Raw genomic sequence first — 26,310 nt, 5'->3', positions numbered from 1 at the left:
TTCTGTGCGTTTATTTTTAATCCCATTCTAAGTGCAGACGCCCTTAGTGATCGAAATGCTTCGATCAGATATTCTGTGGACCTAGCAATAATGTCTATGTCATCTGCATATCCGACCACTTATACAGATTTATTAAAGATGGTACCATTCGTATTAATATGGCACTCTCGAATTACTTTTTCAAGTGCAAGGTTAAATAAGAGACACGACAGTCCATCTCCCTGTCTCAGTCCATTTTTACAATGGAAGGGTCTGGAAAAGTCGTTTTGGATTCTGACTACACTCTCTACGCCTGTAAGTGTAAGTTCCGTCAGTTGAACAAGATGAAGCGGCATTTTAAATTACACCATAGCCTGTAGAAGTTTTTTTCTGTTGACTGAGTCGTATGCGGCTTTGAAATCCACGAATATGCCATGGGTGTCGACTCCGAACTCAAGCGTTTTCTCAAGAATCTACCTGATTGTGAAGATTTGATCCGTTGTTGATTTATTGCGTAGGAAACCGCACTGGTAGTTCAAAACTATTTGTTCAGCATAGGGGATCAATCTTTTGTACAATATGTTGGACAATACTTTATATGCCACGTTAAGTATCCACCATCATATCTCCCTTTTTGTGAAGAGGGTGCATTATACCTAATTTCCAGTCCGCGGGCGTTTCCTTCCGTTGCCAGATTTTGGTTACTAATTTATACATGTGTTTAAAAAGGGTGTCACCACCATTCTTAAAGAGTTCGGCAGGAAGATTGTCCAAACCGGGAGCTTTGTTCTTTTTCAGTTTTAAAATGGCTTCTCTAATTTCTTCTTCGGTGGGGGGCGGCTCTTGAGCGTTTTCATCCATTTCAGGCAAAGTAATTTCTATTTTGTCTTCTTCACGACTATCGCTAAGCAGTTCTTCAAAATGATTCGCCCACCTGTTTAGTATCTGTTCTTTGTCACTAATTATGGAACCATCTCTGTCTTTACATGCTGTTATTCTGGGTTTGAATTCTTTTCTTCAGCTGTTTATCTTTTGGTAGAATTTTCGTGAGTCTTTTCTATTGTGGCGGTTAACAATCTCGTTTAGAGCATTTTCGTATGACTCTTTCTTTTTCCTTCTACACGTCCTTTTTTCTTCTCGTCTAAGATTTTCATCTTTCAGGTTTGATCTCGTTCTGCACTGCTGAAGTCTCTTATATGCTTCATTTTTCTCTGTTGGTTAATGGGATCTACCTTCTTCGTCAAACCAATCTTCGTTTATTTTAGCCTGGTTAGGTTTTAAAAAGCCTTTAGCCGCTGTATGGATAGCTTCCTTGCATTTGGTCCAGTGTTCTTCTATACCTATATTTTCGTCAATTCTTTTCAGCTCTTCATTTAAAATTTTCCTGCAGTTATCCCTAGCGTCTTCAGATTTTAGCAAATCAGTATTATATTTAGTAGATTTTGAGCTCTGGCCCTTCTTAGCGTTTGATATACGAGTCCTGATTTTTGTTCTTACAAGGTAGTGGTCGGAGTCTATATTAGCACCTCTAAATGCTCTTACTTGATCTAGTACGTCCGAGAAATGTCGATTATCAATTAGTTCATAGTCAATTTGGTTTTTTTTTACCGTCTGGTGATTGCCATGTGGCTTTGTGGATACTTTTATGAAGAAAACATGTACTTACTACCACCATTCCCAATGATGCTGCGAGTTCAATCAGGCGTAAACCATTTTGGTTCATGACAGCATGAAGACTATGCTCGCCGATCGTGGTTCGGTAAATAGTCTCTTGGCCGACTTTAGCGTTAAAATCACCAATAATAATTTTTATGTCATTGTTCTGACATTGTCTGTAAGTGCTTTCCAGTTTCTCCTAAAATATGTCCTTCTCCTCGTCTTCTTTATCTTCAGTGTGAGCATGGATATTGGTAAGCTGTAATTAAAGAACCTGCCTTTAATTCGGATTCTACATAGTCTTGAACTTATTTTATCGAAAGCTATGACTTCTGATTTCAGTCGTTTATTCAGTATGAATCCCACACCAAAAATATGATTATTTTTATCTCCACTGTAGTAGAGAGTGTAGTCTTTTTTTTCTAGGCTAGCTCTACCTGTTCACGTGATTTATTGAAGTGCTATAATGTCTGCTGAATATTCATTAAGTGTATTGGACAGACTTTTTAGTTTACCTGCACTATACAGCGTACGCACATTCCAAGTAAATAAACCAATATCATTAACCTTATTTCGTTTGCCACGTCGTCGACAAAAAATCCGTCCGGCTAATTGTTTTGAAGTTTCCGTAACAGAAGAATTTTTACAGGAGCGGGGTGTTAACCCACTGCCCAACCCCCAACCTGGAGGACCAGTTTACCCGCTCTTGTCAGTTGCCGACCCAACCTTCCACCCGGGTTGGATACCGGATCTCCAGTTGGGTTGCTCGGTTTAACAGGGGACACCAACGTGAAGGTGAGAGTCGGATTTGAGTAGAAGAGGCTGTTAACTTATTTAGAAAACATAATTTAAGTTAGCTTTGCGGGACAGCGGGACGTCCTGTGGGACATGGAACGGGACAGCAAAAATAGCTGAGGGACGGAACAGATGGAAAAGTGTGGGATGCGGGATGGGACAAGTCCATCCCGCGTGAAACCCTAGTCACAAACAGGGTACTTTTTTTGCTTATTTTCCTGAACTACTTACTAAGTTGTACATACAATTGTGTGTTTGTAAGATATTTTTGACATTATAGTTGGAACAGTTTAATATTTGTTAATGACAAGAATTCTCGATTTATTTATCTATTAGATTGTAGTCGGACCTAGTATCATTGGGTAAAAATTGATTTACATTTGTTGAAATAATAAAAGTTGTATCTAACAAAACATACATATTTGAAATTATTTAAATCTCACTGTTGTTAATTAGGACAAGAGAAAGCTGAAACATTAATATAAACAAGGATATATTTCAGTATTCATAGAAAATTAAAATTTGCGGTTTTAGCCTCCTTGTACGCTTTAATATAATGCCAACCGCTGTGAAACCCTATACGTTAATAATGCAGTTAATCAATATGGTATTCATTAACCTGGAAATTAATCTAGCGTAACCGTTATTAATGTAATCATATCCTATGAGAGTTAAAAGAGACAATGTTTAAAATGCATTTGAAATATTAGATATAAAATATATAACATAAATTTGCTTGTTGTGATACTGGTGCAGTATTAAAACTGCTTTTCTAAAGTAATTTTATAAAAGAATGAAACAGGAATAATAAAATTATAGATTATAAGAAATAATCTTAATGTCAGTTTAACCTTTTCCAGTCCAATGATACCATTTGGAATCATAGGAATGTTTTCTGCTTTAGCGGCAAATGAAACTACTTATGTCGATTTGGCGAACGGTATTGCGTTGCCTCACCTTCCTACTAGATGACGCTGCATTAATTTATTTAACAATTCTATCAGTAAGCGTTATTCACATTTCAATGTAAAACTTCGTAGTGAAACAACGATCATAAATTCGCTGTAAATTTCAAATCATTCTAAGGTGAGTAATTGAACCAGTAATTGCACGAAAAAATTTATTTTGCTTCTGACATTGTTTTTGTTTAATAATTTGCATTATGGTTTGCTCATATTCACAAGATTGTTTATGTAAATATAAATATCAATTAATCCAAATGGAGTCATTGGGCCATTGTGGTGGTCTCTAAATGGCATCATCGGAAGTGGTGTGAATTTTGTTTCTGGCAATAAAATACAACAGTACAATATACTTTTTTATTTCAGATGGATCGTGTGTTCAAAACTACCAAAACCAAGCTTTCTTTTCGGGAATTGCAAAATCTGTACCAGGAAGAGGTAGTTGGTCTTCTTAATGACTCTGATATCGAATTTGATGTTGAGACTTTGGAAGAAGAAATTCAAATAAAAGAATTATTGGAAAATATTGTTGAAGATAGCTTGAACACCCAAGTTACAGAGAATATGGAAGAGAAAACTGTTAAAAAAATTACAGAAGAGCCACAGTCATGCCAAGAAAAAAAAAAGCATAGAAAAACGAACTTGGACAGACACCAATTTAATTGATGTAAACAGCGAATACAGTGGTGATTTTTCAGTTGATAATATTTATACGCCTTTCCAATATTTTAAAATGTTTTGTGACAATGATATTATTCAAAATTTTGCTGAGCAGACAAACTTGTATTTTGTGCAAAAAGATAGTAAAAATATTGATACAAATGCAGCAGATATAGAGCAGTTCTTAGGCATACATGTATTCAGTGGAATTGTTTTTGTTCCTTCCTATAGAATGTATCGGGCAGAAGAAACGCGATGTAATACGATAGCTGATATCATGTCACGTAATCGTTTTGATAAACTGCCAGCATATTTTCACGTCAACAATAATTTGAAAGTCTCGTCTAGCAAGAATGACAAATTATATAAAGTAAAACCTTTCATTGAAAAAGTTCGGCAAAATATGAATAAGACAGAACCTAAGGAATTCAACAGCATCGATAAGTTTATTATACCATTCAAAGGACATAGTAATCTAAAGCAATATATAAAAAATAAACCTCATAAATGGGGCATAAAAGTTTTTGCAAGAGCATTACGCAGCGACATACTATACGATTTTGAGATATATGTTGGGAAAGGAACAGTCCAAGATGAATCAGGCCTTGGAATTAGTGGGGAAATACTACTGAAGTTGGTCAGAAATCTGCCAAACCACATGAATTTCAAGATTTTCACGGATAATTGGCTCACATCTTATAATCTACTTATTAGTCTGAAAGAACGGCGCTTCCTTGCAGGGACTGTAAGAAGTGGACGGTTGTCTATTTTCAGAAGACAAAGTTCTAATGGCAAAAGGTCGTGAATCCTCTGGTAAAAATAGAAAGCAAAAAATATATTACTGCTCTCAAATGGTATGACAATAAGTCCATCATGTAAGCATCGAACTATATAGGAAAATATCCTCTTGATAAATTGAAGAGATGGTGAAACAAGAGCAAAATCTAAGTAGAAATCGAACGGCCAGCAATTGTCAAATATTATAATATTTCGATGGGGGGTGTGGATTTGTATGACATGCTTGTACAACTATATAGAATCAAAATCAAACCAAAAATATTCTATTTGAGAATAATATTTAATCTTATTGATACATATATTGTCAACTCCTGGTTGCTGTACCAAAGACACTGCAAACAAAAATAAGTCAAACACATCACCCTTCTCCAATTCAAATCTCAAGTTGGACATGCGTTGCTGAAAACTGAAAAGTCCAACACGAGAAAACGAGGGCGTCCTTCCCAAGAGAATACACTAAATAAGAGACAAGTAATGCAATCTGCACCAGTGTAAGATGTTTGATTTTATGGCGTAGGACTCTGACCACTACATGATCAAAATCGCACAAGGTGCAAATTATGCAAATTATGTATAAAGTCTTACTCTAGAATAAAATGTTCTAAGTGCAATGTTTTTTTATGTTTAAACAATAATAAAAACTGTTTTTATAGTTTCCGTGTACAAAATTAAATTGTTAATAGTATACGTGCAATAATAAACGTATTTCCTATTATATAGTCAATTTTTTACCAGACCACTACATCAAGTGTTATAAATGGATAATTCAGGTACCACCAACGCTAGATGATTCTAAATGGGATCAATTTTTTTGAGTTTGAAGACTAGGATGCAAAATTTTTACAAAAGTTGTCAACAATTATTTTTTCTTGTATCGTTTCCTATAAAATACATTTTTTTCAACAAAATTTATTGAAAAAAAAAAATAATTTGGGCTGGAAAAGGTTAAGAAATACCAGTTTAGACATACTCCTTGAGAATTTATTCGACGAGTTAACAATATGTTACTTTTAAATGTTGTTCAATAAAGCACTGAGTGTTGACTACTATCAGAAATAATTGAATTTTTATTCAATTTTTTTGCTTGATTGGCAATATTGATTATCGGATGAAGCAAGATAATTAATTTATCGAATTGATTATAGTTATTGAAAAGTTACATTGAGATTACATTTTTGGGAGGATGCAATTTTATTTTTTTTTTAATGTGGGGGTTGTTGGTGTAAGCTTAAGGTCAAGTTTGTGTACAAAAAATCGTTTTAGACAATATTTGTAAAAAATTAAATTTTCTACAACTTTATTCTTATTGTTATTACATTTTATCGTAAAACTGAAAATAGAAAAGTTATAAACAAAAATAACTAAAAGTTTTTGAACAAATTTTCTTTTGTGCATTATAAATTTTTTTCTGGTCATTTTACATAAAATGACATGAAAACAATATTATAGAGGGTTTTTCACACCGTAACTTTCCCTACAATTTTTTTTTACTTCATTCATTTGTCTGGATTTTACAGCGCTCTGAAGTTGATCGGGTTCTTGAATACCCGCATCTTGGAATAAGGGGTGCAAAGGGTTTTCGCGCTATATTTCGTAAAATAGCAACACTACAGAAAATTTTATTTAACATTATTTGTAGAAAATTAAATTGTCTACAACTTTATTTGTATTATTTTTTATCGTAAAATAGAAAATAAAAAAGTTATTAACAAATATAACTAAAAATTTTCGAACAAATTTTCTTTTGTGCCTTATAACTTTTTTCTGGTCATTTTACAATGAAAAGACATCAAAGCAATATAGAAGGTTTTCAACTTACAATTTTCACTACAAATGTGTTTAATTACATTAATTTCTCTGCGTTTTACAGCATCCGAAGTTGACCGGGTTCTTGAATACTCCTAAGAATATGATAAAAACGAACCATTAGGCTTAGTTTTTATTATATATTTTTTATTTATATACTTTATTTTACTTTTATTCATATTCTATAGTTGAAACCCTCAATTTAGAAGAGTGATTTCATAGTTTAAACGCCGAATATCCTTAAATTTAAATGTACACAGCGGCCCTCGAAAACTGCCTGTTTTCTCGATTGCAATTTGCAAAAAATTTCTCAAGAGCTCGAAAACGATGACTCTTTACCCAAGATATCTCGTAGGGTCTTAATCAGAACCATGCGCGAAATGAACTTTCGATATGTAAAACGCAACAGAAAAAGTATGCTATTAGAAAAAAATGAAATTATTCTGTGGAGAAGAAAATATTGAAGATATACGAAAAACTCGCAGCACTGGACGCAAAATATATTATTTGGATGAAACCTGGATTAACGAAGGTCATACAGTTGAAAAAGTTTGGCAATATTTAAATGTCAAAAGTAAACGCGAAGCATTTATAGAAGGGTGGTCTACAGGATTAAAAGCTCCATCAGGAAAAGGACGGCGTTTAATCATCACCCATATAGGAAGTGATACAGGGTTCCTTGATGATGGTTTGCATCAATTTGATCGAAAAAAATAGGTGATTATAATAAAGAAATGACTTCCGTATTTGACTGAAGTATTTGAGCGCTGGTTTAAGAGAATCTTACCAAAATTGGAATCTGGGTCTGTGGTTGTTATGGACAATGCGCCATATCATAGCCGCAGACTAGAACAATTACCGACGACGGCATGGCGGAAAGGGAGAATTCAAGAATGGCTTACAGAAAAGGGGATTGCATACGAAGAATCAATGCTCAAAATTCAACTACTTGACATTGCACGGCTAAGGAAAAGTGAATATCTTAAATATGTTGTGGATGAAACTGCAAAAGATTATGGTGTCAAAGTTCTACGTCTACCACCTTATCATTGCGAACTTAATCCCACTGAACTTATCTGGGCGCAAGTGAAAGGAAAAGTAGCACGCAATAACAAAACGTTCAAATTAAACGAAGTTAAGGAACTTTTGATTCAAGCAATCCTCCATGTAACTCCAGAGAAATGGGGTAAATGTATAGGCCACATAATTAAAGAAGAATATCGTATGTGGGAACTTGACACTCACGTCAAAGTTTTACTAGAGCCAATTATAATTACACCAGGTGAAGATAATGACAGCCATAGCAGCACTGCATCTTCAGATTTAGACAGCGAATAATATTTTCTAATAGTTTAGTAGGAACATCAGCATAAAAAAACCAAAAACAAAAAAAAACGAGAAGAACATAGTAAGTGTGTATAGTGTTTGTGTTTAAATAGAATAGTACAATGTTTTGTTACATCCAAAATTATTTTTATTTTGTTTTTATAGAATTTTATTTTGTTTTATAGGATTTTATTTTGTTTTGTTTTATACTGTTTAAGTGTTTTGTTTATTTTATTTAATGGGACAATATGGCTCTTGGCGAACATCATCATCATTGGTGCTACAGCCCTATAAAAGAGCCTCGACCTTCCCAAGTCTATTACGCCAGTCAGTTCTCTCCATTGCCAACTGTTGCCAGTTTGCTGCGCCTATTTGTCTACCATCCTCATCTACACCATCCCTCCATCTGAGTTTTGGTCTACCCTTACTTCTACTTCCCAAGGTTGTGACATAAGGATTCTTCTAGGAGGGTTGTTCTGCTGTGATCTTGCCAGATGTCCTGCCCATCTTAGGCTCTTGGCGAACACCCATTTAAAAAAAAGTGACGCGCCACAAGACATACCTCTTGGGTGGTGTGGAAACTGTCTTAAAATTTGTTTTAAAAAAATTTCATTGTGTAACTCTTTAAGGACGGGTCACGTCAAAAGACGTTTTAGCGTAACTTCCGCGACAGCCTAGTGGCATCAGTAAGCTTTCTGCAAAATTACTTGTTTTTTATAGCTTTTTGTTTGTGGCATTCTGTATTTTTAGGAGACTGTATGGAATAAGCCACAAAATATTTATTTATAGGTTTAATTTACTGATTTTTCGATCTCTATATAAAGACATCGTTTTCAAATATACAAGTGATAGTAATATTTATTTTTCTATGGCTTTTTGCTTGCCGTTCTGTATATTTAGAAATAATGTTGGGAATAAGTAGCAATATATTTAATTAAAATGTTTAATTTACTGACGTTTCGATCTCTATATAAAGAGATCGTTTTCAAATATACAAATGATAGCAATAATTATTTTTCTGTGGCTTTTTGCTTGTGGCATTCCGTATTTTTAGGGAGAATGTTGTGAATAAGCCACAATACATCTATTTACATGTTTATTTTACTGACGTTTCGATCTCTATTACAGAGACCGTTTTTAAAGTTAAGAAAAAAAAAAGAAAATAATATAAGAATATATAAATATATAATAATAAACAAATAAAATAAATATAACTATAATTTATATCTTTGAAAACGGTCTTTGGATATAGAGATGGAAACTTCAGTAAAAACTTGCAAATAAATATATTGTGGCCTATTTTGAACAATAATATTTAAACAATATAATATAATTAACGTTGAAATAAAAGTGAGTGTACGCCACTGGATTTTCATACGTCTTTCCCCACTTCTACGCCTTCAAACGATGACTCACTCTAACAAATAGTGAAATTAGAGTTTATATTATTATTACTTTACGTTTTTTTAAGTGATATCCCCATTAGGCCTAATTCATTGACAATTTCCAGGCGAGATAATATTGTGCATAATTATATATTTAAAGTTGTTTTCCAGATATTGTTTTCCATTTTCTTTTAATGATTTAGAATCTAATTCAGTAACAAAGGTAAATGTAAAACCACACATACTTTCACAGTTTCCCTCGCATCTGAAGAAAATTATTTTTTAGGTGTTCGTGGGGTGCTGGAGTTTTGAAAGTTTTGATTGGTATTAAAATTTTTCCATGTTTTTTCTAGTCCCAATCATCAGGATCACAGTGTTTCCTGGTGATAAAATCTAACACTGTGGAAACGAGCTACATCTTATGTTGGCGGAAGCGACGATAAGTTAAATGTAATTTTGGTTACTGTCCTGGCGAACCTTGTATCTCATGCTGTTGGAGAATCATCTTTATTTTCACCATATAAAGAGGCGAACAAACGTTCCATCCTTGCCCATGACAGTGGGCAAGGATGGCGCGGCTTTTTCACTAAGAAATAATGCTGTTCTGCTAGCTAACTCCAGATGCTTTTGTCAGTTTTTGATGAATTTAAGTTTGCCGATCTTTAAGCTACTAATGTTGTGCCGCATCCTAAAAAAGCATGAAGAAACAGCAAATTCTCTGCAATGACGTCTCAATATATATATATATATATATATATATATATATATATATATATATATATATATATATATATATATATATATATATATATATGTATATATATATATATTATATAGTTTTTTTTTTCATTATCAACAAATTTATCTTGAAATAATATTGGTACGGTGCTCTTATCCATCAATTTGTGCTTTTTCGTGCGACGCAAGCGCGCGAGGTGGGGTAAGTTTTGTGCTGGCGGAATGAATAAAAAAATATATAATTGAAAACTTAGTCTAATGGTTCGTTTTTATCGTATTCTTACAAGTAATCAAGAACCCGGTAAACTTCGGAGTGCTGTAAAACAAAGAAAAATAATGAAATTTTACAAATTTGTAGTGAAAATGATTCGTTGCAATACCATCTACAATATTGCTTTGAAATCGTTTTCTTGTAAACTGACTAGAAAAAAGTTAAGACTGAAAAGAAAATTTGTTAGTGTTTTTGTTAACTTTTTTATCTTTCATTTTACCATAAAAAGTAATAGGAATAAATTTGTAGACAATTTAATTTGCTACAAACAATGTTTGATAAAATTTTCTGTAGGGTTGCTAGTTTACGAGATACAGCATTAAAACCCTTTCACTACGTATTTTAGGTGACGAGTATTCAAGAGCCCGGCCAACTTCGGAGCGCTGTAAAATCCAGATCCAGAGAATTAAAGAAATGTAGTGAAAATTATTCTATGAAAAACCCTCCATGATATTGCTCTGTTATTTTATTGTAAAATTGTCAGGAAAAAAGTTATGAGGCCCAAAAAAAAAATGTGTTCCAAAATTTTTGGCTATTTTTGTTTATAACTTTTGTATTTTCCATTTTATGATTAAAAATGATATAAATAAAGTTGTAGATAATTTACTTTGCTACAAATAATGCTTGACAAAATTTTTTGTAGGGTTGCTAATTTACGAGATACAGTGCGAAAACCCTTTTACCCTTTTACCCTCCTTACGCAATGTACGCCAAGGCATAAAAATTTATTATTTCAATGATATTGAAATAATAATTTTTTTATATAGACTATCGACTACTATTAGATACATATGAATGTTTCATTTGTATTTTCTTCGTCAATTTTCTTCTGAAATAAAGGTTGGCTTTACGTATTCTAAAATTAAAATTTTGGTTGCGTTATGACTGTTTTAGTTTAAAAGTCTGTATTTTTTTGTGTCCCAGTAGATTGTTTTTATTGTTGGATATATTCTGTTATTTATTTATTATCAAGATCTCAAACGAAATCAAGAAGAACGAATCGAGAAGATTATAGAAGAAAACAGAAACTTAAGATCTATCAAGTCCCACCTAGGAAGAAATAAAATCATAGAGATGGAAAATAAACAAGGTGTAATAGAAAAAAGCAGAATATCTAATATCTAAGATTACAAGGGAATATTATAGTGACCTCTACAGCTCTAAAAACAGTCCACCTGATACAACTTAACAAAACCTGAAAAAGAAAATAATGAATGTAAACTCTGAAATATTACCCCCCATAACCGGAGAAGAAATAGAAAAAGCAATTAGAGATATGAAAAGAAATAAGGCTCCGGGAGACGATGAAATTTTAATTGAAACGTTAAAAGAAGGAGTGGAAAAGATAAAAGACTACCTACAGATACTTTTCAATAATTGTTTGTTTGAAGGACAAATACCGCAAGAGTGGAACAAGGCAAATACAATTCTGATATATAAGAAAGGAAATATTATATTATACAATCTCACCCAAACTATTTACTCTGGCGTTGGAAGACATTTTTAAATCTATAGACTGGGACAATAAAGGGATTTGTATAAACGGGAAATATTTAAATCATCTAAGATTCGTCGATGATGTACTCATGATAGCAACAACTATGAAACAACTACGAATAATGATTTCAGACCTAGAAAAAACATCTCTTGAGAAAGGACTAAAAATGAATCTAAAGAAAACTAAAATAATAACTAATACAGAAGACAGATCAGTAATTACCATAGGTGGAACAAACATAGAACACGTCCAAGAATATAGTTACTTAGGACAAGCTATCAGAGCAGACAAAAGTAACCAGACTAAAGAAATAACCAGAAGAATAAGAATGGGGTGGGCTGCATTCGGAAAACTCTCATATAATATCAAATAACAAAAAATACCTTTAAAATTACAAACGAAGGTTTAATGCATGCGTCCTACCTGTTCTGACATATGGTGCCCAGACGTGGACGTGTACCAAGAGCAACTTAGATAGAATAAAGAAAACTCAAAGAGCTATGGAAAGACAAATGTTGGGAATATCGTTGAGAGATAAAAAGAGGAACGAGTGGATAAGATGCAAAACCGAAACAACAGACGCTGTCGAACATGTATTGAAATTAAAATGGAAATGGGCCGGACATAACGAAAGATATCAGGATGGAAGATGGAATAAAGAAATTGGCCACTGGAGATCATATACTGCAAAAAGGTCAAGAGGTCGACCGCAAATGAGATGGAAAGATGACATTGAGCAAAGCGCAGGTCCAATATGGAAAAGACAAACAGAAGACAGAGACAAATGGAGACAAATGGGAGAGGCCTATATTCAACACATGAATAGATTTTGGGCTATAGATAGATAGATTTATTATCTTATCGTTGATTTTTTCATTTTGTATCCCAATGGTTTCCAAATATCCATAGGTTAATACCATTTCTAGTTATTCAATTTATATATGATTTTCTTGTTGTATATACCAAACAGGTCGTTTAGTTTAGTAAAGAACGGAGTCGGTAAGATAGTTTCGAAGAATAGAACGGCTATGAATAACTATTCTGATGAGCTTTATTAAAGCGAAATACGTATCAATAGGTACATAGACGCTTTGAACGTGAAATAAAATCTTTTCTGTCTTTTTCATTTTAAAGAACGGAGATTTATTTTAACACACATAGGTAGTGATTCGAGTTTTTTGGATAACAGCTTGTTACTCTTCGAGTCCAAGAAAACCAATGTTCCGTTCATAATAATAAACCCTCTTTATTATTATGAACGAAACACTATTTAACTTATATGGACTCAAATAAAAAAATCAAATAGCGAGTGAGACCCTCACTTTTAAATGGATGATGTGATAGGTCTACTAATTACTGCTTTAGAAAACGTTAATAAAACCTGTAATTATCAATGTGACTAATACTAATTGCACTAGTTTTTCATGAGCCGATGAGTTTTCTTCAGCCGACAGTTTTGAGCTTTTGTGGATGTTAATCTACTTTGTCAATATCGCCTCATATAATTATAGGCAAGTTAATTTTGTTTACATATATTTTTATATATTTTTCAAATACATACAAAAACATAGATGCTTCCAAAATTTCCAGCATTTCCAGCATATTCCTTGGTGTCTGACATTAGAGGCTCACCAGGCTTAGCTGGCTTCAGAATCGCGACTAAACAATCCTAAGTGGATGCATGTCTATGCTTGTCCGTATGATTCATTGTGTTAGGTGACCATCGCGTCGCGATAAGGCTCACCCTTCACTTGCGATTTGTAGTCGCGCGATTGTTTAGTCGCAAATGGATTCACTTGAATTTGAAACATTGTGTTTAATTTTTACGACTAAATAATCACGGGACTACAAATCGCAGGTGGAGACTAGCCTAAGTGGGCAATTTCCGTTGATTAACAATTTTCTGAAATTGTTAGAGTATTTTTGCACAGTACACATAACAGGTTACCATAAAATTTTTATCTGCCGTAGACCTGAAATATTATATTGAGAGGAAGTCATCTTATCGCAGAATTGTTCTGTATGTTAAAAGGATTGTGTTCATCTTTTAGCAAAACTATAAAATTATTTCGTTTTTATTTAAAACACTACATCTATTTACTATCATTGGTTTGATTTTGTTAATATATTTTATATGATCATATAATTAACTGACTATATTAACTTATATTAATATTTTTGTTATGTTAATTAAGTAAATATAACTTAAACAATCTCAGCATTTTTAATTTTTTACTTGATGTGGGTACCGCATCATCGGCATGTGATAGGTTAGGTAATTATTCATTTTTCTCCAAATTTGAGCTCCCCTTCTCACTAGTTCAGTTACTGTTAAATTTTTTTTATCAGACTTACGGAAATCTCTCATAAAGTTTAAGAAAGGATTGCGAAAAATTTTCGATGGTACTCTTCTGGTGGGAGTTCGTTTTCTTACATTAATTTGAAAAAATAATTGGTTTCATATTATTTTATAGTCAAGTCAGTATGAAACTATTTTTGGTTGTATTTCTAATGTTAGCTTATATCCGAAAGCACAAACTTGTTTTTTTTTATATATGTATAGATATATTTTTAATATGAATAAATAAAACGAATAAATAATTTTAGTCATTCCTAAATCATTAAATATTATTTTTTTTTTAGATTTCCTTCACAAGTAGAATCAGGACTTATTGAAATTATCGCCCCCTCTTCTGGATACTATCCAAATTTCGACAAGCTTCGAATTACGTTGGGAGATTCATCAGAACGTGTTAAATGGAGATCAAAACAAAATTTAGACTATGCCTTTTTAATGTCCTACTGTCAAACGAAAGGTAATATTTCATTTACATATTCCCATCATAATTTTATACTCTTATTTAAATTTAAAAGATAATTAAATTAGATGCGGCGAAAAAACTTTCCACTTAGTGTATCTTAAAAAACTAACTGAGATATAGTCTTTTATACTTCGCATTACCGTGTGACTGGTACGTTTTGGAGGTCTTCATAGTATGTGGCCCTTTTAAATTTAAAGGGCTTAAGAAATTCTTAAATTTCGTAAGCGTGTAGGTTACAAAATTCCCTTAAATATGGTTTTTCGATCGACAGTCTAGTTCGAAAGTTAAGCGAGATATAACAAAAAAAACCAAACCGATAAAACAATCAGATAACACAGCTCGGTGCGTTATACATTATTTGCGTTAGTTTTACATTAAACAAAAATAAATAAACTAACTTTTGTGTTCAAAAATGAAAATATGTCTTACGTGGGGTTAACCGATGTACAAAGGGGAAATATTATTGGTCTTGTGGAGCAAGGAATGTCTCAGAGAGACATCGCTGCAATGTTAGGCATAACACAGGGCGTTATGTCAAGAATCTATGCTAGATATCAGGAATAAGGAAGGTACCCTGAAGAATAGTCCAAGAAAAAGTCGCCAAAAAGTTACAACGGCTTACTACGACTTTTTCATTGTCCAATTAGCTAGAAGAGAGCCAACAATTTTCCACCTGCATCTCCAACGGCAACTTATGGAATCTACAGGTGTAAGTATTTCAGTTGAAATGATAAGAAAAAGACCTTGTGCCCAAGGACTATACAGCAGTAGACATTAACGGGTTCCCGATTTATCCACGCAGCACAAGATTGATCACCTAAAATCGTGTCTTTAACACCAAAACTGAAACATTGGAAATTGGCTAAATGTGCTATTTTCAAACGAAACCAGGATCTGAGTAAAATCAGATGACCGACGAATTCGTCTATATAGAAACGAACAGATATAAAGGAGGAAGTGTCATTTTCTGGGGAGGCCTTGTGTTCGGTGAAAAACTCCTTTAATTTCCATCCAACCATTTTAACGGCTCGCAAGTATGTTGATTTGATTTTATAACCTGTGTTGAGGCTCTAAAAAGGTGCAATGGGTGAAAATTTAATTTTCATACATGATAAGGCACCTCCACATATCAGCAGAGTGACTACAGATTTCCTTGAAGCAAAAGATATCACTGTTCTGGAGTGGCCTGCCTGGTCACCCGACCTTAACCCAATAAAACGTTTGTGGGATATACTTAAAAGAAGAATTAGAGCTTGTCGGGATAATCCACAAAACACCACCCAGCAACGACACTGTCAAGTAATGTTTGCAGATCTTTTTGAGTGGAAGCTAGGATGCTTCTAGGATGATTAATGACGTCACTGTTCATAATTATTTCTTCTTGTTTTTCAGAAAGTGCATTACTGAAAATTTTTTGGAGTAAACGTTGAAAAGCAGGCGTAATAAGAGTTATTACTGCCGTACTCCCGTATTTTGACTGTCAGAGCTAAAGTCGAGCCTTTATTTTAGGAAATTCTCCTAAAATCGGGAAAACATGTTCCCTCTTTCTACTGAAGAGAAGAACACTTGTTTTGTTGATTATTCCACGTAAATATTTTGGATTTATTTGCTTTTTAACATTTGCAATCTGCCTGAACTTTGAATGATAAACAAAACTAACTATTGTTGCTTGTTATCATTAAAACTTATTTTCAAGAAGTAAATAAAAATATGCGATAGGGAATTCCGGTAATGCATTTTAACAGAAGTGGTAATTTTATCTGCAAATGTAATATAACCGCGAGAACGTTACATTGCTAATCTCTACCACAAAAAAACATTGCGCTTATCTTTTGGTTTTCAATGTGTTGCATTCGGTTTGTGTATGTTCGCTTGTTTATATATGTATATATAAATATATATATATATATATATATATATATATATATATATATATATATATATATATATATATATATTATTGTGATATTTTAAGTCTTGGTGCGCCAAGCAATAATTAGCTAATTAATTTTTTTGATTAATTAAAATTATTTAAATGATATGATTATGACTCTATCACAATTTTTAATTCTTTTATCTCAGGGTTAAATTCGTGCTTCAATATCTATGCTATTACATGTGAAAGGTAAGGTCCAGAGAATACCGGAATAATAAAAAACACATATGATCTAACACTATATATTGAAATAAAAATAATGAAATAATTCACACTCAAAAGTTTTCAATAAACAAATCTCATATAAGGATTCTCAAAATTTTGTTCTCCGTACGTGAACAATCAAAATTTATGGTACAAACAATATTAATTGAAATCTCAAAATTCCGAACTATTCTAACTCTCCTAATCAAAATATTTATATCCTTTCTAAATTAAGTGTAAAAATTGTGTTATCAATAAAAGAAAAAACTGCAGAAAACAAAATATCTCTCTCTGATGATGAGTGGTCCAAATCCTTGTTCCTTGTAGACTATATTATCTCCTCTCAACCGCTCCCTATGTAATCGGCAATCTTACACAGATTGTTGCAAGTATATCGTCCTTAATGATCTCCTTCAAAAGCACAAATCATTCAAATTATGATAGCCTTTCTCCTCTCGATAAACTGAATCTCTCGTTGGCCCGAGTGAAAAATGACTCTTGGAATATCTTCTCTTTACGATAAACTGAATCTCTCGTTGGCCTGAACAGTGACTCTTGGAATATAAGTAGAGAAATATGACTTACAATATTTTGCTGCTTCAGCCTCTGTCAGATACACTAACTCCACAAAAACTCACTAACATTCAACACTACTGCTTGCTACATTTCAGGAACCGCCAGAGAACAATCACTGTTCCTCCACTAGATCTGGAAAACCAACTGACTCTATCTTTTCTCTCTCCTCAATCTCGCTAAACTTTCTCCCACACACTTATCCCACCTTTTTCAATCTCCGCCAATCACAACTCGTCACAATTCCCCCATTTCTTCATTTCGATAACAAACAAATTTTTACCTATAATTATAAATTTCCTAAAACTTATTTACAAATAATATTTTTCTATAAATCTTAAAAACTAACAAAAACCTCTTTCTATAATCCCTTCTATTGTCTTTAATCACTGCATTAATGGATTTTGAAAAACCCCGTTCAATTCTTTGGCTTTCACTTAAACTTATGCGGGTCACTCAGGTATAACAAAGAAATGATTGATGTAAAGCTTACATTTTGTTTGGTACAGGAAATCCAAGGATTTAATAACTTTCCTTCTCCGAAATGTTTGTTGGATATTATCCTACTTATCTGAATTATTTTAATATTTTTGAACTTTGAAATATTTTTAAACAAACCAATATTTTTCTCGATTTTACATATCATAACAAATCCCCGCCATTTGATCTGCCGAAAACTCTTTGTTAATTTTTAAAAATGACAAAAGTTTTCTAGGATCAAATTATTTCACTATGTTATTAAAATCTACTTATGATACTGACAAATGTCGTGAATGTTAAAATACCCCGTATATTGCCTGTCTTTATACGGGATTGGATATATTTTCGTTTTAAATTTTTCCAAGTATTTTCCCTTAGAAGAAAGTTCATAATTTTTAACCACTTGATTTACTTTATTAACAAAATCTCCATGGTTTCCTAAAATCTTCTCTATTTCCTTCTCCATGTTTTTTTTACAATTTATTTTTCTTTCATCCACCTTTTGTTCACATGTGTTCACTGTCCATAATACTTCTTCACGAAATTCTGGATTCTCGTCCATCAGTGCCATTTTTTCTTCTGTTTTATTTTTATCCTCTAATTCCCTTTGGTATTCCGAGCACCATGTTTCTATTCCTTTCATTTCTCTGATGATACCTTCTTTTTCTTCCTGCTTCCATTCTGTTTTATCGTCGGTTGCCAACAATTCTTCTGTACCTTCTATTTCCTGTTTTTCTCTGGTCTCCATCTTATTTTCCTGCTTTCTTTTCGAACTCTTCTTCTTTTTCTTCCTTCTCTTTTTCTTTTCTGTTAGATCTTGTTCTTGTATTTTCGGTTTATCCTCTACAGTCATATCGATTTCTTTGCGTTTTTCCTGTGCATTGATCATTCCAGAATTTGTTTTCCTATCTGTTTGCTTTTCTTCTCCTGTGTTGTCTGGTTCTGCTCTGATTTCCAGTTTATTTTCCGAAAAATTTATGGTGATATCTTTTTTCCTCAATTCATCAATTCCCGCTATCATATCATGATTTAAATCTTCAATCACCACACATTTCATAATATGGAATTTGTTTCCCACTCTTATCTGTACTCCCAAGCCTTCGTTTACTGTCGTCAAATTTTTATTGTTTGCACCCACTAAATCAACCCTAGGAATCTTATACACAAATCTGTCCAAATTTAATTCTTTTACTAGTTTTTTATTGATTAGCGATATCTCCGATCCAGAATCAATCACAATTTTAATCGCTTTATGTTTTATAAATGCATCTAAAAATATTAGATTAGAATTAGAAATTTGTCTGTCGTTTCCTATTGCTACATGATTCATCTCCCTTCTATTTTGTTGTTGGAAGCTCTGGTTATTTCTATCGTCCCTTTGTTCGTTAGTATTCCTATTCGGAGGATTTTGTGCATCTCTATTCCTGTTGTGATTTTCATATGTTCTCTGTTGTGTGTCATTCCTGTTATCGTAATTTTGTTGTCTATTGTAATTATTGTAATTTCTCGGCCTATATTCGTTTGTTGATCTGGGATGTCGGTTTCTCTGGTCATAATTTGATGAATACCTTCTTTCCGCTCCATTATATTGGTCATGTTGTCTTCTATTTCTCATTTCTTTTCTTTTCGCTTCTTTTAATTGAAGGAATTGGCACAAACTATCAATATCTTGATAGTTTCTCAAAATCACGTGATCTTCCAACGTTTCCTCAAAATGTCTGCTGATCATTTCTACCAGCTGTTCGGTAGAATATTTGTATTCTAGATATTTTGAATTGTTATATATCTGCAAAGCATATCTTTCTTCAGATATTCCCATTTTTTCGTGATATTTTCCATTCTGTAGCTCTTGGTTGATTTCTCTCTGTTTATTTTTCCCCCAGAAATAGTTGAGAAATTTATTTTCAAAATCTGTCCAATTTTCAAACTCATCTTCCTTGCTTTCATACCATAACGCTGCTTCTTCTTTCAAATGGTTTCTAATTGTTTCTTTGCACTCGTCAAAATATCTAATATGTTGTAATTTGGTTTTCAAATTTTTAACAAACGGTACTGGGTGTGTTTTCCGAATATCCCCGCCAAACTGTATTTTTATGTCACCCGGACTTTGGATGAGTACTTCTCTCCTGTCTCCCATCTCTCGTTGTTTTCTGATATCCTCAATTTGTTTTTCTATTTCTTTCTTGTCTTCTTTCATTACATTTTCAAGTTTGCTTTCTAATTCCTCCAAATTATCTTTAATTCTCATTTCTTGTTCTTTCATATCATTTTTAATTTCATTAATCTCTTCTATTTGGTGTATCAGTTCTTTCTTTATCCCCTCAACACATCCTCTAATTTCCTGTTCATAGTTTTCCAGACGCTGCTCTATATTGCTCATTGTTTGTTTTGTTTCCCGTTGGTTTTCTTCCATTTTTAGTGATGTTTCTTGTTGATTTCTATCCATTGTTTGTTTTGTTTCATCCATTTTTTGTGATGTTTCTTGTTGATTTCTATCCATTTTATCCATTTTCTTTGATGTTTCATTCATTGTTTGTGTCTGTATTTGCATCATTGCTAATAATTTTTCCAGCATTCCTGTTTCTTTTCTTTCCTCCATTATTGTGGCATTTCCTTCATTATCCGATCCTTCATCAATAATTGTTTCCTCTTCTATCTTATCCTCTTTCCTTTCTTGCGTTTTACTTTGACTCCTTGTGGTCGACATGTTGTTTCTTTTCGTTACTGTTTTTGTCCCCGCCAAATGTGAAATTTTACAACACTCTATATGTTTCAGAACACGACAATATTTCTCCCCAAATGTATTAAATTTTCACGACAAATATCAAATATGCAATCAGTAAAATTCAAATAATTCAAAATAAATATCAAATGTATGATTGGTAAAGAAAATAAAATCAAATAATTCAATAGCAGTAAATATCCACTAACTATGATCAATCAATAAATCAAATTTATATTCCCTGGAAAAATTGTCAAAATACTTTCAAATTCAAATTCCCTCAATGTTATATGTTTTTATCTCTGGATTACCTGTACTTATTCCAGATCTCTTTCCCTTCCTTCAAATGTAAAGCTGCGATATTTTCAAGCCCCACGTTTTGGAAGCCAGTTATTGTGATATTTTAAGTCTTGGTGCGCCAAGCAATAATTAGCTAATTAATTTTTTTGATTAATTAAAATTATTTAAATGATATGATTATGACTCTATCACAATTTTTAATTCTTTTATCTCAGGGTTAAATTCGTGCTTCAATATCTATGCTATTACATGTGAAAGGTAAGGTCCAGAGAATACCGGAATAATAAAAAACACATATGATCTAACACTATATATTGAAATAAAAATAATGAAATAATTCACACTCAAAAGTTTTCAATAAACAAATCTCATATAAGGATTCTCAAAATTTTGTTCTCCGTACGTGAACAATCAAAATTTATGGTACAAACAATATTAATTGAAATCTCAAAATTCCGAACTATTCTAACTCTCCTAATCAAAATATTTATATCCTTTCTAAATTAAGTGTAAAAATTGTGTTATCAATAAAAGAAAAAACTGCAGAAAACAAAATATCTCTCTCTGATGATGAGTGGTCCAAATCCTTGTTCCTTGTAGACTATATTATCTCCTCTCAACCGCTCCCTATGTAATCGGCAATCTTACACAGATTGTTGCAAGTATATCGTCCTTAATGATCTCCTTCAAAAGCACAAATCATTCAAATTATGATAGCCTTTCTCCTCTCGATAAACTGAATCTCTCGTTGGCCCGAGTGAAAAATGACTCTTGGAATATCTTCTCTTTACGATAAACTGAATCTCTCGTTGGCCTGAACAGTGACTCTTGGAATATAAGTAGAGAAATATGACTTACAATATTATGCTGCTTCAGCCTCTGTCAGATACACTAACTCCACAAAAACTCACTAACATTCAACACTACTGCTTGCTACATTTCAGGAACCGCCAGAGAACAATCACTGTTCCTCCACTAGATCTGGAAAACCAACTGACTCTATCTTTTCTCTCTCCTCAATCTCGCTAAACTTTCTCCCACACACTTATCCCACCTTTTTCAATCTCCGCCAATCACAACTCGTCACAATTCCCCCATTTCTTCATTTCGATAACAAACAAATTTTTACCTATAATTATAAATTTCCTAAAACTTATTTACAAATAATATTTTTCTATAAATCTTAAAAACTAACAAAAACCTCTTTCTATAATCCCTTCTATTGTCTTTAATCACTGCATTAATGGATTTTGAAAAACCCCGTTCAATTCTTTGGCTTTCACTTAAACTTATGCGGGTCACTCAGGTATAACAAAGAAATGATTGATGTAAAGCTTACATTTTGTTTGGTACAGGAAATCCAAGGATTTAATAACTTTCCTTCTCCGAAATGTTTGTTGGATATTATCCTACTTATCTGAATTATTTTAATGTTTTTGAACTTTGAAATATTTTTAAACAAACCAATATTTTTCTCGATTTTACATATCATAACAATATATAAGAAATACTGGATATTATTTCGATAGATACAAACAACACCGTTTATTAGGGCCGGTAGGTTTGGCCGGGATGTTATAGAAACACTCTTTTGACTTTTGGTCGAGCTTTAGGAATTCTTTTATTCCTTCTTCAAGACACTGTAATTAGAAGAATGTATGAATATTTACAACATATCACAAATTGTCATTGCAACTTACTAGTCGTTGAGATTATTTGTGTAAAGCTATAATAAACTGTGTTGTTTGTTTTATATATATATATATATATATATATATATATATATATATATATATATATATATACATGTATATATAGGTTAGCGTGGGTTTTGGCGCGGGGGTTGGCGCGATCATTTCTGACAGAAGGATTTTGATTGGGCGGGTAAAGCGGACGATTTTTTTAATGAGAGGTCTTCATGTCGAAGGTAACCGTATGCCGTCATCTCTTTTACTGGGATAATTTGGCCCTATTTCAATTTCTATGGCTTCTCGGATAATTCTTGGTTTATAGAAGCGGATGGAGGCTTATGGAGTTTTTAAAATCAATTTTCTGACCTGTATTAAGATGGTGTTAACCTAGAGCTGAAGTTGTTGTTTTGACTGATCAGACAAGACATGAAATTTTTTGTTTCAGAGTAAATATTGTTTTTATTCCTCTGGATTTAAGAATTTTGTCGATTTTGTCAGTGCCACCTTGGATATAAAGACGAAACGCTTTCGTATAATAAGGGTCTGAGTTTTGGGTTGAGATTAAGTGGAAGATTGATGTTTGTGGATGCTTCCATTGATGTGATTTTCGCGGTAACCGTTTTGGATGAGGCCTTGGTACTCGTTCGTCAGATATGTGTGCTGTTCACGGGATTCTGAGCATGGGACGGTAACACCAGAACTCGAACGCTAATTTATCAAGATTTATAAGTTTTGTTGTCCAGGTTTCACATCCATAGAATAAAGCAGACCAGACGTAACACTTCAGTACTCTTAGACTTGTGGTTAATGACAGACTTCTATTGCACAGAACGTCAGTTAATAAAGTTTTTTTATGCAATTTCTATTCGAAATTTCCTCCTCACTTTCAACCCCGCAGTCAATCCAACTAACCGGATATCTAAAGTGCTCCACCCTTTCCAGGATTTTGTTATCTAATTTTAGTATTGAGTTTTCGATATTAATGTTTCCGACCACCATCCATTTTGTTTTCTTTGCGTTGATTGTTAAGCCTTTTCCAGTGCATTCGTTGTTTACAGCGTTTAACAGTGTTTGAAGGTCTTCTAGACTCTCTGCCATTATGGCGGTGTCATCTGCGAATCTGATGTTGTTAATAATTTCACCACCGATTGTAACACCTTGGCGGCGATTATTTAACGCTTTCTCAAAAACTAGTTTAGTGTAGGCATTAAACAACATCGGTGACATAATACATCGCTGTCTGAGATACCACCCTAGCTAAATAGAAACTTTAGCTGAAACCTCTTAATCCACCTTAATATAAGTGGTCTGATTGTAGTAAAGATTTTTGAGCAATCTAATGTTATACGTTTCTAGACCAACTGAGTCCAAGCATTGAAATAATAGTGTGTGTGGTACTCTATCAAAGGTTTTTTCAAAATCTATAAAACATACACAAATGTTTTTCCTTAACTCAATACTCTTTTGTAAGAGTATTCGCATGCAAAAAAGAGCCTCTCGAGTACCCATGCCGTTTCGGAAACCAAACTGCTCATCACCAGTTATCCCCTCACAAAGTTAATAAACGAGACAATGTAATACTTTCATAAAAAAGTCGATAGGCGCTACACTGTCTTGCATTCCTTTTCTTGGAAATAGTTATAAATATTTATTCTAACCAGTTGTCTGGTTAGAATAAATATTCTAATGGTAATTTATATGCTGCTGTATATCTTGTTAAAGAATGAGATAATAATGCAACGCTTTTATCATCTAATAGTTGTAACAATTCTGCAGGTATTTCGTCAGGATCCGAAGCTTTCCTTCGTTTCGCTTGGTTGATGGTCTTTTGAACTTCTGAGATTAGAATCGGTGGGCCAGCATCTCGGTTAGATGTTACTTCTTGGTAGATTCTTTGGTCATCTTTAAACAATTCTATTATGTAATTGTCCCATTCGGTGCAGCGCTCTTTAATGTCACTTAAAATTCTACCACCAGAGTCTTGTAATATATTTTGCCTGTAAATTTTGCTTTTGCTTGTTAATTCTTTTAGTTTTTCATGCAAATAGAAGCTGTCATGTCGTTGCTTTAGTTTCTTAATTTCTAAACAGGATTATTGTAGCCATCGATATTTTGCTAATTTAATTCTTTTTCGGATTTTTTTATGTATTTTATCGTATTTTTTTCTGTTTATGGATTTTTACTGCCTCCGAACCTCCATTAGATCTAAGATGTCTCGTGTCATCCAGTCATTTTGAATTGTTTGTTGTCTTAAAAGATTTTCTCGAGATGCAGTGATTAATGTTGTTTCCATTTGTTCCCAGCAATCATCTATGTTGTTGGTATCTTTTAGTCTAATTTCGCGAAACTTGTTAATTTCTTGAGAAACCTTATTTAGAGTGCCTGGGTCTTCGACTGTATTTAGTGATATTTTGGAGATTTTCTCATTCTTAGAAACTTTCTTTTGCCTGACTGTGATTGTAGAGCACAGTAGAGCATATCGGCACCTGGATAAATCTTGATCGATTTTATGCAGTTTTTAAACCGTTCATTAACTATTATATTATAATCAATTAGATTTCTTACAATATTGTCTCCTCGATCATTTGGAGACTTCCAAGTATATAGTCTACGTTTTGGTAGACAAAACCATGTATCCTGGTAGAACTGTAACAACCGTTCTTCTCTTCTAATATTGAGAGTTCTTTCTGACGCTACTTTTGCATTGAAGTCCGCCATGATAAGAGTAAGTTCGTTTTTTTTTTCATAGCTAAATGAAGGTACTGTACATTCTACTAAGTTATGTTAAATAAACGTTTCTGGCTACTACCAGAGGCATACGAGAAGGGAAAGTGAAAGGTTGGCCCCTCCCAAATGCTACGCTGCTGGCGGGATTGCTATTTTTCGCAATTTTTCTATTGCGCAAATTTTCGCAATTTTTCGATTCTCTAATACTTTCTGTGTAAATACTCTTTATTGGAACAATAAAGTAGTTATTTTTTCGAGATATTTGAAGTTAAATGAAGTGATGCAGCACAGTTATTTTAATTAATGTATTAATTATGTCGGTGTTTTTGGGTCATAGGATTGTATTTATTCTGCAAATTAAATTTTAATCGCTATTAATAACAAAACAATGTTTTTATTGAAATTTTTTAAAACGAATAGATGCATTCAACATTAAAAAACACATTGTGGTTTTAAAAAGAACTATTTTGTTATAATATAAACAAAAGAACAATTTTAAAAAGGCGAAAATATCAAAAAATACGTTTTAACCAAATCTTTTATAACAAATGTTCAATTTGAAGCCCATTTACCTCAAACTGCGTATGAATTCTTTCGGTAAACGATCTTCTAACTCTAAAAAATATTTTTGGCTGCTTGGTAATAAAATTAGCGGAATTTACTATTTGCTGCCATAGTGATGGACGATTATTTAATTCTTGTGCGTATACCAGTGATTTCATCAACCACATAAATAAAAATCTAAGGAATTACATCGGGTGTTCTAGGCCACGGAACTTCACTATCTCTGCCAATCCAATGATGAGAAAATTGCTGATCTATAGTACATTTGAAAACAATTGATAGCACAAATTTTATAGCAAAGTTCTGAATACAAGGTTGGTCAATGCAGAAAAAACGTAATAATTGAGACCTATTTATCTGAATTTCCACTCGACTTTGATATGACTACCCCGACAAACCTTAAATACGATACAATAC

At 32.9% G+C, this 26,310-nt stretch overlaps 1 protein-coding gene across 3 annotated transcripts in view; it reads left to right on the top strand.

The window, feature by feature from the left end:
• Mgat4a (alpha-1,3-mannosyl-glycoprotein 4-beta-N-acetylglucosaminyltransferase a) overlaps nt 1-26,310 on the top strand; it is a 225,010-nt gene that overhangs the window by 129,361 nt on the left and 69,339 nt on the right. For all 3 annotated transcript variants that reach the window (XM_072540365.1, XM_072540367.1, XM_072540366.1), the window contains exon 5: nt 14,518-14,690. In XM_072540365.1, coding sequence (XP_072396466.1) covers nt 14,518-14,690 — 173 coding nt within the window. The remainder of the gene's footprint in view (nt 1-14,517; nt 14,691-26,310) is intronic.

Source organism: Diabrotica undecimpunctata, chromosome 8 (assembly GCF_040954645.1).
Source record: "Diabrotica undecimpunctata isolate CICGRU chromosome 8, icDiaUnde3, whole genome shotgun sequence".
In the NCBI taxonomy this organism is placed as follows: Eukaryota; Metazoa; Arthropoda; class Insecta; order Coleoptera; family Chrysomelidae; genus Diabrotica; species Diabrotica undecimpunctata.
This window is presented reverse-complemented; position numbering and strand designations above follow the sequence as displayed.